Source organism: Scyliorhinus torazame, chromosome 14 (assembly GCF_047496885.1).
Source record: "Scyliorhinus torazame isolate Kashiwa2021f chromosome 14, sScyTor2.1, whole genome shotgun sequence".
NCBI classification, from domain to species: Eukaryota; Metazoa; Chordata; class Chondrichthyes; order Carcharhiniformes; family Scyliorhinidae; genus Scyliorhinus; species Scyliorhinus torazame.
In genome coordinates, this window is record NC_092720.1 from 60866059 (window position 1) to 60883755 (window position 17697).

General features: G+C 54.4%; 1 protein-coding gene across 3 annotated transcripts in view; it reads left to right on the plus strand.

The window, feature by feature from the left end:
- ecel1 (endothelin converting enzyme-like 1) overlaps window positions 1–17697 on the plus strand; it is a 218075-nt gene that overhangs the window by 79188 nt on the left and 121190 nt on the right. For all 3 annotated transcript variants that reach the window (XM_072474279.1, XM_072474277.1, XM_072474278.1), the window contains exon 3: window positions 16208–16318. In XM_072474279.1, coding sequence (XP_072330380.1) covers window positions 16208–16318 — 111 coding nt within the window. The remainder of the gene's footprint in view (window positions 1–16207; window positions 16319–17697) is intronic.

Consider the following 17697-nt stretch of genomic DNA (forward strand, 5'->3'; position numbering starts at 1 on the left):
TGGTGAGGACATTTAAGGAAGCAAGAGAGAAGGGAGTCCTCCCCCCAACAATGTCGCAGGCCTCGATTTCATTGATCTTGAAACGGGCGAAGGATCCAGAGCAATGCGGGTCATACAGGCTGATTTCTCTACTGAATGTGGATGCCAAACTGCTGGCTGAGGTACTGGCCACAAGTATAGAGGATTGTGTCCCGGGGGTGATAGGGGAAGACCAGACGGGATTTGTAAAAGGCAGGCAACTCAAGCCCAATATTCGAAGGCTTCTAAATGTTATTATGATGCCCTCAGAAGGAGAGGAGGCGGAGGTGGTGGTAGCGATGGATACGGAGAAGGCTTTTGATCGGGTGGAGTGGGATTACCTGTGGGAGGCGCTGGGAAGGTTTGGGTTTGGTGAGGGCTTTATTCACTGGGTGCGGCTGCTCTATCAGGCACCAGTAGCGAGTATGCATACGAACTGGCTGAGGTCAGGGTATTTGGAACTACACCGAGGGGCGAGGCAAGTGTGCCCCCTCTCCCCGTTACTGTTTGCTCTGGCCATAGAGCCATTGGCCATTGCGTTAAGGGCCTCTAGGAACTGGAAATGACTGGTTTGGGGGGGGGGTGGAGCACCGGGTCTCGCTCTACGCAGATGACCTGCTCTTGTACATTTCGGACCCGTTGGAGGGGATGGGGGAAGTAATGTGAATCTTGGCGATTTTTCGGGTTATAAATTGAACATGGGGAAAAGCGAGATGTTTGCGATCCAGGCAAGAGGGCAGGAGAAGAGACTGGGAGAGCTGCCGCTTAGAATGGTAGGGAAGAGCTTGCGATATCTGGGAATCCAGGTGCCAGGAAATGGGAGGTACTACACAAGTTAAACCTATCCCGGTTGGTAGAACAAATGGAAGGGGACTTTAAGAGATGGGACATGCTCCCGCTATCACTGGTGTGGAGGGTACAGACCATGAAAATGACGGTCCTCCCCAGATTTCTGTTTGTCTTTCAGTGCCTCCCCATCTTCATCCCTAAGGCCTTTTCCAATCGGGTGAATAAGATTATTTTGGGCTTTGTGTGGGCGGGTAAAACCCTGCGAGTGAAGAAAGTGTTGCTGGAGCGCAGTCAAGGGGAGGGTGGGTTGGCGCTGCCAAACTTCTGCAATTACTACTGGGTGGCTAATATAGCCATGATCAGGAAGTTTGATAGTGGGGGAGGGGCCGGCATGGGCGTCATGTAAAGACACCAGTCTGGGAGCATTGGTAACGGCACCACTGCCGTTCTCGCTGGCCCGATACTCCACAAGTCCGGTGGTAGTGGCGGCTCTGAGGATCTGGGGGCAGTGGAGGAGATATAAGAGAGTGGAGGGAGCATCGATTTGGACCCCAATTTATAACAACCACAAGTTTGTACTGGGTAGGTTAGATGGCGGGTTCCGGAGTTGGCAAAGGGCAGTAATTAGAAGGATGGGGGATCTATTTATAGACGGGAGCTTTCCCAGCTTGAAAGCTTTGGAGGATAAATTTAAATTGACAGCAGGGAATGGTTTTAGGTATTTGCAGGTGCGAGACTTCCTGAGAAAACAGGTGCCGGCCTTTCTGCTGATGCCGCCACGGGGGATATAGGATAGAGTAGTCTCCAGTACCTGGGTGGGAGAGGGGAAGGTTTCAGATATTTACCAGGAGCTTTCGGAGGCGGAGGGAACTCTGGTGGAGAAGCTTAAGGGCAAGTGGGAGATCGCGCTAGGAGGAGAGATGGGCGGATGCCCTAAGCAGGGTTAATACCTCTTCATCGTGCGCCACGCTTAGCCTGATACAATTTAAGGTAGTCTGCCGGGCACACATGACAGTGGCTAGGATGAACAGGTTTTTCGGGGTAGAGGACAGGGGTGCGAGGTGCGCGGGAAGCCCAGCAAATCATGTCCACATGTTTTGGGCATGCCCGAAGCTGAGAGGGTTTTGCTAAGGCAATGTCCACGGTGCTAAAAACACGGGTGGTGCCGAGTCTGGAGGTAGCGATCTTTGGAGTGTCGGAAGTTCCGGGAGTTCAGGGGGCGAAAGAGGCCGACGTCTTGGCCTTTGCCTCCCTGGTAGCTCGGAGACGGATCTTATTAATGTGGAGGGACTCGAAGCCCCCGAGTGTACAGACCTGGGTTAGTGACATGGCTGGGTTTCTCAGTCTCGAGAAAATAAAGTTCGCCTTAAGAGGGTCAATGTTAGGGTTCACCCGGAGGTGGCAGCCGTTCGTCGACTTTCTCGGGGAAAATTAAAAATGTCAGCAGAAGCAGCATTCTGAGGGGTGGGGGGGGGGGAGGGGGGGGGGTGGATTGTTGTTGTCTGGTTGAGGTGTGTGAAGATTGGGCTGGGGGGGGGGAAATGTTTATTTTACCATGTTGATGTCATTGTTTTTGTTATTGTTATAAACATTTTCAAATACCTTAATAAAATATTATTTTTAAAAAAGTGGAGTGGAAGCTTTGTTTAGCAGTGTTATTTGTAAAACTCGATTTCGGAAAGAGAACCAACGAGGGAAAGCATTATAATAGGAAAATATTTTTTTAAGTGTATTTTTGGAAGTGGAGTTTCAAAATTCTCGTGTGCCAATTATCTGAGGGGGATTCTGAGGAGAAAGCCACAAACATTAACTTGGGTTCACAGTGGTGCGTATATTTGACCACAGACATCTTGTGTGCTTAAAAACGGACTTTGTGTTAATGAGACCACTGTAGAATAAGATATACTTTGTAATCTGCGTTGATCCTAAAACCAGGGTTTAATTGTTAAACTAAGGGGAAGGGGGGAGTAAAGGCATATTGTATTATAATACAATGTTTTCATATTTAATAAATATTTTTTCTTGTTAAAACTAATTAGTGGTCCTGTGACTCTGTTCCTGCACATTTTATCAAAAAAAGGTAAAAGTTATGCTTTTTTGAGCCAGGTTTCTCTTTTAAGATCTTCCCGTCCAGTTATAACATCAACTGGGATCATAACAACTTAGAATTTCAAAAGATATTGATAAGGTGCCACAGCAAAGATTAATACACAAGATAACTAACAGGAAGTAGAGAGTAGGGAAACAATTGTATTTTTTGGGTTGCCAAGTTCCAAGGAATGGAGTGCCACAGAGACCACTGCTGGACCGCAACTATTTACAACTATATCAATGACTTGGATTAAGGGACAAAAGGTAACTAAATCTGTCAAGGACGCCAGGATAGGTAGGAAAGTACATTGTTAAGAGGAGGTAAAGAGTGCAAAGGGTTAAGTGAGGGGGCAGATGGAGTATAATGTGAGAAAATGTGAATTTTCCACATTGACAGGAAGATTAGAAAAGTAGAATATTATTGAAATGGAGAGAGATTACAGAACTGGGTGGTAGAGAGGGATCTGTATAGAATATCTGTATATAATATTAGGAAGGTTTTACTACAGCTGTACAGGGTATTATTGAGACCACTTATGGAGTACTGCATAGTGTTTTCTGGGGCGAAATTCTCCTCAAACGACGCGATGTCCGCCGACTGCTGCCCAAAACGGCGCCAATCAGACGGGCATCGCGCCGCCCCAAAGGTGCGGAATGCTCCGCATCTTTTGGGGCCGAGCCCCAACATTGAGGGGCTGGGCCGACACCGGAGGAATTTCCGCCCCGCCAGCTGGCGGAAACGGCCTTTGTTGCCCCGCCAGCTGGCGCGGAAATGACATGTCGGGGCGGCGCATGCGCGGGAGCGTCAGCGGCCGCTGAAAGTTTCCCGCGCATGCGCAGTGGAGGGAGTCTCTTCCGCCTCCGCCATGGTGGAGACCATAGCGGAGGCGGAAGGGAAAGAGTGCCCCCATGGCACAGGCCCGCCCGCGGATCGGTGGGTCCCGATCGCGGGCCAGGCCACCGTGGGGGCACCCCCCAGGGCCAGATCGCCCCAGGATCCCGAAGCCCGCCCACGCCGCCTTGTCCCGCCGTTGAAAAGGTGGTTTAATCCACGCAGGTGAGACAGACAATTTATCGGCGGGACTTCGGCCCATCTGGGCTGGAGAATCCAGCGGGGGGGCCCGCCAACCGGTACGGCCCGATTCCCGCCCCCGCCGAATATCCGGTACCGGAGACTTCGGCAACCGGCGGGGGCGGGATTCACGGCAGCCCCCGGCGATTCTCCAACCCGGCAGGGGGTCGGAGAATGACGCCCCTGGTCTCCTTATTTGAAAAAAAGATAAAATTGCGCTGGAAGCAGTTCAGGGAAGGTTCACCCGACTTATTCTTGGGGTGAAGGGCTTATCTTACGACGAAAGGTTGAACAAGTTGAACTTACAGTGGAGTTTACAAGATGGAGACATATAAGATCCTTGATAGCATGGCTAACGAGAGCATATTTCCTCTTGTGGAGACTAGAAATAGGGGACACAGTTTAAGAATAAGAATTTAAGACTGAGATGAGGAGAATTTTTTTCTCTCAGAGGGTCATTAGTCTGTGAAATTCTCATACCCAGAAAGCAATGAAGACTGAGTCACTACATTTATTCAAGGCAGAGTAAGATAGATTTTTGCTAGACAAGAGAGTCGAGGGTTATTGGAGATAGACAGGAAAGTAGAGTTGAGACCATAACAGTTCAGCCATGATAATCTAGTGGAACAGGCTCAAAGGCTGAATGGTATATGCCTGCTCCTAAGTCGTATGTTCCTAGATCACAGAATTACTTAGAATTATGCAGAAATTGTAAGAAAGAAACTGGCTATTTGTCCAAATGATCTATGGAAGTGTTTATCATACACATGTGCTAACCCTGCATTCCTGCTATGTCCCTATATCTTGTTTTCTTCCTGTTCCTTTAAACACCTATCTGACTAATTATTTTAAATGTTCATACCTTGCTTCAGTCACTGCCATGAATAATATCTTTCATAGCTTACAACCCTCTTTGAAAAATTGCCCGAAATTCCTTGTGTTTAATTTTGTATCAGTGGGTTGAATTTAATTGAATTTAATACTACGTAGGTGCGCTGGGAGACAGTGGGGCCCATATAATCAGATGGAAAGGTGTGGATGAAGACCCTGTGGTCTTCCCAAACCCCCCCCCCCCCCCCGCCCTCCCACCCAGTAAGTCCAAGGCAGGAAACATAAAGGAAAGCCTTCTCAATGGAAATCAATTGATGCTACTTAAGGTCCTCATCTTGTCATTACTGTGCTACTGCATTAAATCATCAGTGGGTGGGGGCCATGCCATGTGGGCAACCAACTAAGTGAACCCTGGAAGGTATACCTGTGGCCTGGGGACAGGGGCCCTCCTACTTGGGCTGTTCATACCCCGTGGAGACACCCACCGGAGGTAAGGGCTACCCACAGTTGAAGCCTGCCCTTCAAAATTAACTCTCCTCCCCTCATCAGTGCCTCCGCAACTGGTCCTGGCGAACCTGCTGTATCTACTCACCCTCCAGGCTCCAGCGGTGATCCCGCAACCCGGACATCTAACAGAATCAACAGTGTCCACTGCTCCTGGTGACTCGATGGGCATTGGAGATCTGCTGGCCTTGATTAGTCAGCAGTTATTGGAGGCAGGATATCCACCCCTGGACACAATCAGGAATTAGATGCTAACCAGGTAAACGCCTAATTGGCACCAAATCGAGTGGAAGGGTTCAGAATGGCTCTCTAACCATGGTTCAGCTGGGCCACCATCGCAAGCAATAAATTTTGCCCTATGTCCCCATATTCTAGGCTCATCAATCAATAGAAACAATTTGTTTATATCAATCTAATCGCTTTATAATTTCTTTAACAACTCTTTCAAATCACTCTGTAATCTTCTCTGTATGAAATCAGTCATAATTCCTTTTTCATATCTGTATTTCGTTATACCACGCTGCTTCATAGAGTTTCACTGCGGTATCCTCTCTATTGTCTCAATGCTCTTCCTACAGCTTTGAGACCAGGGCTGCACAGAGATATATTTTCACTAATATTTTATACCTATTCACCACTACTTCTCAATTTTTATTTTTATATTTCTCACACGAAGAAAGTCAAGGCTGGACAAGAGCCCAGAGTTGGAGGGTTGTGAGGGTTTAGGAAGTTGCAGAGATAGGGAGGAGTGAGGCCATGGAAGGATCTGAAAAAAAGGACAAGAATTTTAAGTTTGAGGCTTTGATGTATTGGGAGCTAATGCAGGTTAGTATGCACAGCGGTGGGTCAACAGGATTTGGTGTGAGTTGGGACAAAGGTGACAGAGCTTCGGGTAAGCTCATGTTTATGGAGGGTAGAAATTGGGAGGCCAGCTAGGAGAGCTTTGTAATTGTGGAGCTTGGTGGTAAGAAAAGCGTGGTTGAGCCTGCAACCATGACATTCCCCCCTTTTCTAACCCCTTCTTTGTGACAGGGAATTGAATATGTTCCAGAAACAGGGGCGGGATTCTCCGACCCCCCGCCAGGTCGGAGAATCGCCGGGGGCTGGCGTGAATCCCACCCCCGCCAGTTGCCGAATTCTCCGGCACCGGAGATTCGGAGGGGGCGGGAATCGCGCAGCGCCAGTTGGCGGGCCCCACCCGGTGATTCTCCGGCCCGGATAGGCCGAAGTCCAGCTGCTGGAATGCCTGTCCCGCCGTCGTGGATTAAACCACCTCTCTTACCGGCGGGACAAGGCGGCGTGGGCGGGCTCCGGGGTACTGGGGGGGGGGGCGATCTGGACCGGGGGGTGGCCCCACGGTGGCCTGGCCCGCGATCGGGGCCCACCAATCCGCGGGCGGGCCTGTGCTGTGGGGGCACTCTTTTCCTTCCGCCTTCGCCACGGTCACCACCGTGAAGAGACCCCCTCCACTGCGCATGCGCGGGGATGCCGTGAGCGGCTGCTGACGCTCCCGCGCATGCGCCGCCCGGCAATGTCATTTCCGCGCCAGCTGGCGGGGCACCAAAGGCCTTTCCCGCCAGTTGGCGGGGCGGAAATCAGTCCGGCACGGGCCTAGCCCCTCAAGGTTAGGGCTCGGCGGCTCAAGATGCGGAGGATTCCGCACCTTTGGGGCGGCGCAATGCCGGACTGATTTGCGCCATTTTTGGCACCGGTTGGCGGACTTCGCGCCGTTTACGGAGAATTTCGCCCCAGATTTCTGGTCTGACCAATGTCAATGGGGTTTCCCACTGCAGGTACCTGGGAAACCCACAGCGGCCGTTTGCCGTCGACGGGACCGGCCTGAAAATTCTCACCAATATTTGAAGGCCCAGTGGTGACTTCCCACCACCATTTTACAAGATCTGCCAGCCTTTGAAACTGCAGAGCTTAACCCCTGACAGTGCACACCCCCACCCTCCTGACAGTGCACACCCCACTCACACTCCTTACAGTGCTCCTCCCCACTCACCCTCCTGACAGTGCACACCCCACTCACCCTCCTAACAGCGCTCCCCCAATCACCCTCCTGACATTGCACCCCCACTCACCCTCCTGACAGTGCAGCCCCCACTCACCCTCCTTACAGTGCACCCCCCCACTCACCCTCCTGACAGTGCACGCCCCCACTCACCCTCCTAACAGCGCTCCCCCCAATCACCCTCCTGACAGTGCACCCCCCCACTCACCCTCCTGACAGTGCACACCCCCACTCACCCTCCTAACAGCGCACCCCCCACTCACCCTCCTGACAGTGCACCCCCTCACTCACCCTCCTGACAGTGCACCCCCCACTCACCCTCCTGACAGCGCACACCCCCACTCACCCTCCTGACTGTACTCCCCCCCACTCACCCTCCTAACAGTGCACATCCCCACTCATCCTCCTGACAGCGCACACCCCCACTCACTCTCCTGACCGTGCACCCCCCCACTCACCCTCCTGACAGCACCACCCCCACTCACCCTCCTGACAGTGCTCCCCCCACTCACCCTCCTGACAGTGCTCCCCCCACTCACCCTCCTGACAGTGCTCCCCCCACTCACCCTCCTGACTGTACTCCCCCCCACTCACCCTTCTGACAGTGCACCCCCCCACTCACCCTCCTGACAGCGCACACCCCCACTCACCCTCCTGACTGTACTCCCCCCCACTCACCCTCCTAACAGTGCACATCCCCACTCATCCTCCTGACAGCGCACACCCCCACTCACTCTCCTGACCGTGCACCCCCCACTCACTCTCCTGACAGTGCACCACCCCACTCACTCTCCTGACAGTGCTCCCCCCACTCACCCTCCTGACTGTACTCCCCCCCACTCACCCTTCTGACAGTGCTCCCCCCACTCACCCTCCTGACTGTACTCCCCCCCACTCACCCTTCTGACAGTGCACCCCCCACTCACCCTCCTGACTGTACTCCCCCCCACTCACCCTCCTGACTGTACTCCCCCCACTCACTCTCCTGACAGTGCGCCCCCCACTCACCCTCCTGACAGTGCACCCCCCACTCACCCTCCTGACAGTGCACCCCCCACTCACTCTCCTGACAGTGCACCCCCCACTCACCCTCCTGACAGTGCGCCTCCCACTCACCCTCCTGACTGTACTCCCCCCCACTCACCCTCCTGACAGTGCACCCCCACTCACCCTCCTGACTGTACTCCCCCCCACTCACCCTCCTGACAGTGCACCCCCCCACTCACCCTCCTGACAGTGCACCCCCCACTCACCCTCCTGACAGTGCACCCCCCACTCACCCTCCTGACTGTGCACCCCCCCACTCACCCTCCTGACAGTGCACCACCCTACTCACCCTCCTGACAGCGCACACCCCCACTCACCCTCCTGACTGTGCACCACCCCACTCACCCTCCTGACAGTGCACCCCCCCACTCACCCTCCTGACAGTGCACCACCCCACTCACCCTCCTGACATCGCACGCCCCACTCACCCTCCTGACAGTGCTCCCCCCCACTCACTCTCCTGACAGTGCTCCCCCCCACTCACTCTCCTGACAGTGCTCCCCACTCATCCTCCTGACTGTACTCCCCCCCACTCACCCTCCTGACAGTGCACCACCCCACTCACTCTCCTGACAGTGCTCCCCCACTCACCCTCCTGACAGTGCACCACCCCACTCACCCTCCTGACAGCGCACACCCCCCACTCACCCTCCTGACAGTACTCCCCCACTCACCCTCCTGACAGTGCAACCCCCACTCACTCTCCTGACAGTGCACCCCCTCACTCACCCTCCTGACAGTGCACCCCCCTACTCACCCTCCTGAAAGTGCGCCTCCCACTCACCCTCCTGACAGCGCACACCCCCACTCACCCCCTGACAATGCAGCCCCCAGTCACCCTCCTGACAGCGCACACCCCCACTCAGCCTCCTGACAGTGCACCACCCCACTCATCCTCCTGACTGTACTCCCCCCACTCACCCTCCTGACAGTGCACCCCCCCACTCACCCTCCTGACAGTGCACCCCCCACTCACCCTCCTGACTGTGCACCCCCCCACTCACCCTCCTGACTGTACTCCCCCCCACTCACCCTCCTGACAGTGCACCCCTCACTCACCCTCCTGACTGTACTCCCCCCACTCACTCTCCTGACAGTGCGCCCCCCACTCACCCTCCTGACAGTGCACCCCCCACTCACCCTCCTGACAGAGCACCCCCACTCACCCTCCTGACAGTGCACCACCCCACTCACCCTCCTGACAGTGCACCCCCCACTCACCCTCCTAACAGTGCACACCCCCACTCACCCTCCTGACAGTGCACCCCCCACTCACCCTCCTGACAGTGCACCCCCCACTCACCCTCCTGACTGTGCACCCCCCCACTCACCCTCCTGACAGTGCACCACTCCACTCACCCTCCTGACAGTGCTCCCCCCACTCACCCTCCTGACAGTGCACCACCCCACTCACTCTCCTGACAGTGCTGCCCCACTCACCCTCCTGACAGTGCACCCCCCCACTCACCCTCCTGACAGTGCACCCCCCCACTCACTCTCCTGACAGTACTCCCCCCCCACTCACTCTCCTGACAGCGCACCCCCCCACTCACTCTCCTGACAGTACTCCCCCCCCACTCACCCTCCTGACAGTGCACCCCCCCACTCACTCTCCTGACAGCGCACACCCCCCACTCACCCTCCTGACAGTGCACCCCACCACTCACTCTCCTGACAGCGCACCCCCCCCACTCACCCTCCTGACAGCGCATCCCCCACTCACCCTCCTAACAGTGCTCCCCCCCACTCACCCTCCTGACAGTGCACCACCCCACTCACTCTCCTGACAGTGCTCCCCCCACTCACCCTCCTGACTGTGCTCCCCCCACTCACCCTCCTGACTGTACTCCCCCCCACTCACCCTTCTGACAGAGCACCACCCACTCACCCTCCTGACAGTGCACCCCCCACTCACTCTCCTGACTGTGCTCCCCCACTCACCCTCCTGACTGTACTCCCCCCCACTCACCCTCCTGACAGTGCACCACCCCACTCACCCTCCTGACAGTGCTCCCCCACTCACCCTCCTGACTGTACTCCCCCCCACTCACTCTCCTGACAGTGCGCCCCCCACTCACCCTCCTGACAGTGCACCCCCCACTCACCCTCCTGACAGTGCACCACCCCACTCACTCTCCTGACAGTGCACCACCCCACTCATCCTCCTGACAGTGCTCCCCCACTCACCCTCCTGACAGTGCACCCCCCCACTCACCCTCATGACAGTGCACCACCCCACTCACCCTCCTGACAGTGCACCCCCCACTCACCCTCCTGACAGTGCACCCCCCCACTCACCCTCATGACAGTGCACCACCCCACTCACCCTCCTGACAGTGCAACCCCCACTCACCCTCCTGACAGTGCACCCCCCCACTCACCCTCCTGACAGTGCACCACCCCAGTCACCCTCCTGACATCGCACGCCCCACTCACCCTCCTGACATCGCACCCCCCACTCACCCTCCTGACAGTGCACCCCCCACTCACCCTCCTGACAGTGCATCCCCCACTCACTCTCCTGACAGTGCATCCCCCACTCACCCTCCTGACAGTGCACCACCCCACTCACCCTCCTGACAGTGCACCCCCCCCACTCACTCTCCTGACAGTGCTCCCCCCACTCACCCTCCTGACAGTGCTCCCCCCCCACTCACCCTCCTGACAGTGCTCCCCCACTCATCCTCCTGACTGTACTCCCCCCCACTCACCCTCCTGACAGTGCACCCCCCCACTCACCCTCCTGACAGTGCTCTCCCACTCACCCTCCTGACAGTGCACCCCCCCACTCACTCTCCTGACAGCGCACACCCCCCACTCACCCTCCTGACAGTGCAACCCCCACTCACTCTCCTGACAGTGCACCCCCTCACTCACCCTCCTGACAGTGCACCCCCCTACTCACCCTCCTGACAGTGCGCCTCCCACTCACCCTCCTGACAGCGCACATCCCAACTCACCCCCTGACAATGCAGCCCCCAGTCACCCTCCTGACAGCGCACACCCCCACTCACCCTCCTGACTGTACTCCCCCCCACTCACCCTCCTGACAGTGCACCCCCCCACTCACCCTCCTGACAGTGCACCCCCCACTCACCCTCCTGACTGTGCACCCCCCCACTCACCCTCCTGACTGTACTCCCCCCCACTCACCCTCCTGACAGTGCACCCCTCACTCACCCTCCTGACTGTACTCCCCCCACTCACTCTCCTGACAGTGCGCCCCCCACTCACCCTCCTGACAGTGCACACCCCCACTCACCCTCCTGACAGTGCACCCCCCACTCACTCTCCTGACAGTGCTCCCCCCACTCATCCTCCTGACTGTACTCCCCCCCACTCACCCTCCTGACAGTGCACCCCCCCACTCACCCTCCTGACAGTGCACCCCCCACTCACCCTCCTGACAGTGCACCCCCCACTCACCCTCCTGACTGTGCACCCCCCCACTCACCCTCCTGACAGTGCTCCCCCACTCACCCTCCTGACTGTACTCCCCCCCACTCACCCTCCTGACTGTACTCCCCCCCCACTCACCCTCCTGACAGTGCACCACCCCACTCACCCTCCTGACAGTGCACCCCCCACTCACCCTCCTAACAGTGCACACCCCCACTCACCCTCCTGACAGTGCACCCCCCACTCACTCTCCTGACAGTGCTCCCCCCACTCATCCTCCTGACTGTACTCCCCCCCCACTCACCCTCCTGACAGTGCACCCCCCCACTCACCCTCCTGACAGTGCACCCCCCACTCACCCTCCTGACAGTGCACCCCCCACTCACCCTCCTGACTGTGCACCCCCCCACTCACCCTCCTGACAGTGCACCACTCCACTCACCCTCCTGACAGCGCACCCCCCACTCACCCTCCTGACAGTGCTCCCCCACTCACCCTCCTGACTGTACTCCCCCCCACTCACCCTCCTGACAGTGCACCCCCCCACTCACTCTCCTGACAGCGCACACCCCCCACTCACTCTCCTGACAGTACTCCCCCCCCACTCACCCTCCTGACTGTACTCCCCCCCACTCACCCTCCTGACAGTGCTCCCCCCACTCACTCTCCTGACAGTACTCCCCCCCCACTCACCCTCCTGACAGTGCACGCCCCCACTCACTCTCCTGACAGCGCACACCCCCCACTCACCCTCCTGACAGTGCACCCCCCCCACTCACTCTCCTGACAGCGCACACCCCCCACTCACCCTCCTGACAGTGCACCACCCCACTCACCCTCATGACAGTGCACCACCCCACTCACCCTCCTGACAGCGCACGCCCCACTCACCCTCCTGACAGTGCATCACCCCACTCACTCTCCTGACAGTGCATCCCCCACTCACCCTCCTGATAGTGCACCCCCCCACTCACTCTCCTGACAGTGCTCCCCCACTCATCCTCCTGACTGTACTCCCCCCCACTCACCCTCCTGACAGTGCTCCCCCACTCATCCTCCTGACTGTACTCCCCCCCACTCACTCTCCTGACAGTGCTCCCCCCACTCACCCTCCTGACAGTGCGCCTCCCACTCACCCTCCTGACAGCGCACACCCCCACTCACCCTCCTGACAGTGCAACCCCCACTCACCCTCCTGACAGTGCACCACCCCACTCACCCTCCTGACAGTGCAACCCCCACTCACCCTCCTGACAGTGCGCCTCCCACTCACCCTCCTGACAGCGCACACCCCCACTCACCCCCCTGACAATGCAGCCCCCAGTCACCCTCCTGACAGCGCACACCCCCACTCACCCTCCTGACAGTGCACCCCCCCCCCACTCCCCCTCCTGACAGTGCACCTCCCACTCCCCCTCCTCACAGTGCACACCCCCCACTCCCCCTCCTGACAGTGCACCCCCCCAGTCACCCCTCTGACAGTGCACCCCCAACTCACCCTCCTGACAGCACACACCCCCCACTCACCCCCCTGACAGTGCACCCCCCCACTCCCCCTCCTGACAGTGCACCCCCCCCAGTCACCCTCCTGACAGCGCACACCCCCACTCAGGGCACCCCCCACTTCCCCTCCTGACAGTGCCACCCCCCAGTCACCCTCCTGACAATGTACCCCCCCACTCACCCTCCTGACAGTGCACCCCCCCAGTCACCCTCCTGACAATGCACCCCCCCACTCATCCTCCTGACAGTGCACCCCCCCCAGTCACCCTCCTGACAATGCACCCACCCCCCACTCACCCTCCTGACAGTGCACCCCCCCAGTCACCTTCCTGACAGTGCACACCCCCCACTCCCCCTCCTGACAGTGCACCCCCCCAGTCACCCTCCTGACAATGCACCCCTCCACTCCCCCTCCTGACTGTGCACCCCCCCAGACACCCTCCTGACAATGCACCCCCCCACTCCCCCTCCTGACTGTGCACCCCCCACTCACCCTCCTGACAGTGCACACCCCCCACTCACCCTCCTGACAGCGAACCCCCCCAGTCACCCTCCTGACAATGCACCCCCCCCACTCACCCTCCCGACAGTGCGCCCCCCCACTCCCCCTCCTGACAATGCACCCCCCCCACTCACACTCCCGACAGTGCGCCCCCCCACTCCCCCTCCCGACAGTGCACCCCCCCCACTCACCCTCCCGACAGTGCACCCCCAACTCACCCTCCCGACAGTGCGCCCCCCCACTCCCCCTCCCGACAGTGCACACCCCCCACTCACCCTCCCGACAGTGCACCCCCCCACTCACCCTCCTGACAATGCACCCCCCCACTCCCCCTCCTGACAGTGCACTCCCCCACTCACCCTCCCGATAGTGCACCCCCCCACTCACCCTCCTGACAGTGCACCCCCCCAGTCACCCTCCCGTCAGTGCGCACCCCCACTTATTGCCTGGGTTGCCATCGTGCTGGTGAGCTCTGACATGCTAGCTGATTCACTCAGAGCTGCACTCCTTTATATCTCAGAAAGTTCTAAGTAAATCTTCAGAAACCAGCGTTAGTCTTGGGGAAACAATCCATGTCTGAGTGGATGTAGCTAATCTTTCCTCTAACGTAGGGAATCACACAGCAATCAAGGCAGGGTAAAACATCATTCCAAAATTTTAAACTTCCCCCAAAAGTACCACACCTGTGCACAAATCAGGAGTTTTTTAAGCTCCCGAGGCACATCACGGACTTAAATTATGTATTTCGCTGCTCCCCATATTGGGAAATTGAGGTCATTGTCTTTTTGTGCTGTATAATTTTGTATGTTTCTGAGTTCCTCTCCTGTTTCTGGCTTCTTTAAGTGAAACTGACAATTAATTTAAATTATGAGTACATTTCTGCCATTGTCTCACTGAGATCTACTTCTATGAAAGAAGATATAACTGATGGCAAATTTGCAATGTCAGTTGCACTTATAGATGTCGTAGCTGAGTTCTATTGTTCAGGTGACAGTGGAGACCCACGTTGGGCTGTGTTTTGTCAGCTGCTGCCTGATCTCCAGTTAAAATTAAATAGCACAGACTGTGATTCACTGAATGACAAGTATGTGTCTTCGACTATCAGCAAGTCTTCCTTACGAGTGGGAGCACCAGCGAAAGTGAAGCAGTGCAATGCATTGTAATTGCAAGTCCTGAGATTGAATACAACACTTTGACTCTCTTGAGAAAATATAAAGCACATTTATAAAACCCTGGCTATGATTTTCCTGGCCTGTTAGTCACGGGCGCAAATCCCGCAATGGCTGGAAACTCTAGAGGGAGGGCCATATGTGCCCCCCCCCCCCCCCGCCCACTACCCACTACTGGCTACGTAATCAGGTTCATGCTCCAGTGAGGGTGTGAACCTGATTTCCATTAATTTAAATACAGTTACGTGTTCAAAATCGGCTTAACACCGAATATTCCGGAAACGTCAAATGTTCCTACCGCTGGCAAAACAGAGACCAGATGTGATGGCCACGCCAGTGGCTTGGAGGCCATTGTAGTCCCCTGGTGGTCGGGGACATGGCAAGGCAGTGCCCTGGTACTATCCTCTGGCAGTACCGACTTCGGGGAAGGGCCCAAAGGGGGAAGAGCCCAAAGGGGGAGGGGTATGAAAGGGGAGGGGCCTATGGGACATCTATTGGGATGGCCCCAATGCCCTGATGATGGTGATCAGCAATTCCTGTTAAAAATAACTCTGGTTCTAGTTTCCAGGGTCAGAATTGACAGTCTATTGAGCAACTACATAAGGATCAAGAGCAGGAGTAGGCCATTCAGCCTATCAAGCCTGCTCCACCTTTCAAAAAGATCTTTGTTGCTCTGATTGTGGCCTCACCTCTGTGGTATTATCATAAATGTAAGAACTGCAAAGGTTAATGAAATGTCTAGATCAGCCACCAGAGGGAGCTAGAGTTACAAGTATATAAGACATTGATGCTAAGCCTTGTGGGGAGAGAAGTGAAAGAGATAGCTTGAGTACAGACTGATGGAAAGATAGTGTGAGTGAGAGCAGATCATAGTTTATAATAGTGTTGAGATTGGTTGTAGATGGGTGTAGATTGTATGTTAATTATCAACTTTATTATATAGGAGTACTTGTCAAATCCAAATTAGTAGCGTTAATAAATTTATAGCTTTGTTCAAGTTAAAGCTACTTTGTGAATACTACGCCAATCATCCTGAATTTAGCAACACACATGAACACCACAACCTCTGCTTTCCTGCCGGTGTATGGGAACATGAGAGAAAATAACACCTTGAAATCAACGCGGTGGTCAAGCAATTCCAGAGCTCATTCTGACATTAAGGAACCATGAAGTTCTTGAGAAAGAGAAAACAATTCTCAGTTTAAAATAACTACAACAATTTATTGATATCTTATCCATTAACGGCACATGTTTTTATCGAACAGATTTTGATAGCATACAAAGATCTGATGGAAAAATTAGTGAGTCTCCTTGGGGGAGGTGATGCCAAAAAGAAGACAGAAGAGATATTACAATTAGAGATGCAATTGGCAAATGTAAGTAAAACAACAAACTGGCTGTGACTTACTGTAAGGCTTTGACATAAATCAATGTTAAATCGATTATTCCTGTTTTACTCCTAATTACAGTCATAATTCCATTCATAAGAGAAAGCAAATTGAATAGCATAAAAGTAGGCTATAAATAATGTACTTCGTCAATTCTAGGATGCAGTAGATATTACCGAATCATATTGGACATTAGGTTATGGAACTCTCGCATTGATCAATATTTACTTGACACTTGTGACCACAGTGTGATCGACCGGCAATAGCTACTTCAGTTCAATAAGAACATAGAATATCATAACAGGTATTTTTTGAAAGATCAGTAAATATGGTTAAATGTTGCTGAAACCAATGAAAAGAAAATGTACATTAGGCAAAATGGCTGGAGAAGCACACATGTGGCCATGGAATGATGAGCTGTTATATCAGCAAAGCCAGCATTAAGAGTACAGTACAGCATTTAAAAAATCTTATTTGTTAGTTTGGCATGCACCACCTGAAGGATGGTGGAAGCAGATCCAATAGTAACTTTCAAAAGAGAATTGGCTAAGTATTTGCAAAGTCAAAATTTACAGGGCTTTTTTGGGGGGGGGGTTGATGATGAGGAGGAAAGCAGGGGGGTGGGACGAATTGGTTAGCTCTTTGAAAGAGCTAGCACCGACATTGCGGCTGCATGGTCTTCTCTGTATGATTCTAATTTCAAGGTCTGTTTCATAAATTCTAAACCAGCTCATCTGAGGACTCCTTGTTTTCAGGGTGATTTAGCGAAAGAACATATCAATGAAAAGCATTTGCTGGAAGACAACTGACATAAATCAACAGAGTTTGATTACAGGAAATAATGGAAAGAATTTGGCCAAAAACGTACATCACCTGAAAATGTGTTTTGATTCAGTGGTGCATTGCACCAAGTGGTTGTCCAACACACTGTGGCAGCGGCATAGCAGGTTTCCCTAAAGTTGTGATTACAAAGTGCTTGCATGTAATATATTTGATTACATTTCATTGTGAATTGCAAGTCACGAGTCGGTGAAGTCACAAGTGAATGACGAGTGTTGGGATGACTGCCCACACATCGTGTTATCTTGTACTTCTGCTTTGACATTGTTTTTCACACAGGACCCAATGGGAATGGCCACGTATTGACTGATTGAACTTAGATTGCAAAAGTGCCTAATCTGATTGAGGAAGTGACCAAACGGTTGACCACTGTGGTTACTGCCTTTGTCAGCATCCAGCAGAGACCAATAGTACAACCAACCAATCATGATTTGTGGTTGTCATTTCTTTATTGTTGAAATGTGAGTAACAGGTTAATTTAAGGAAACTATTTGTTGCAATAGTGCATTTTGTGGAAATATCTCATA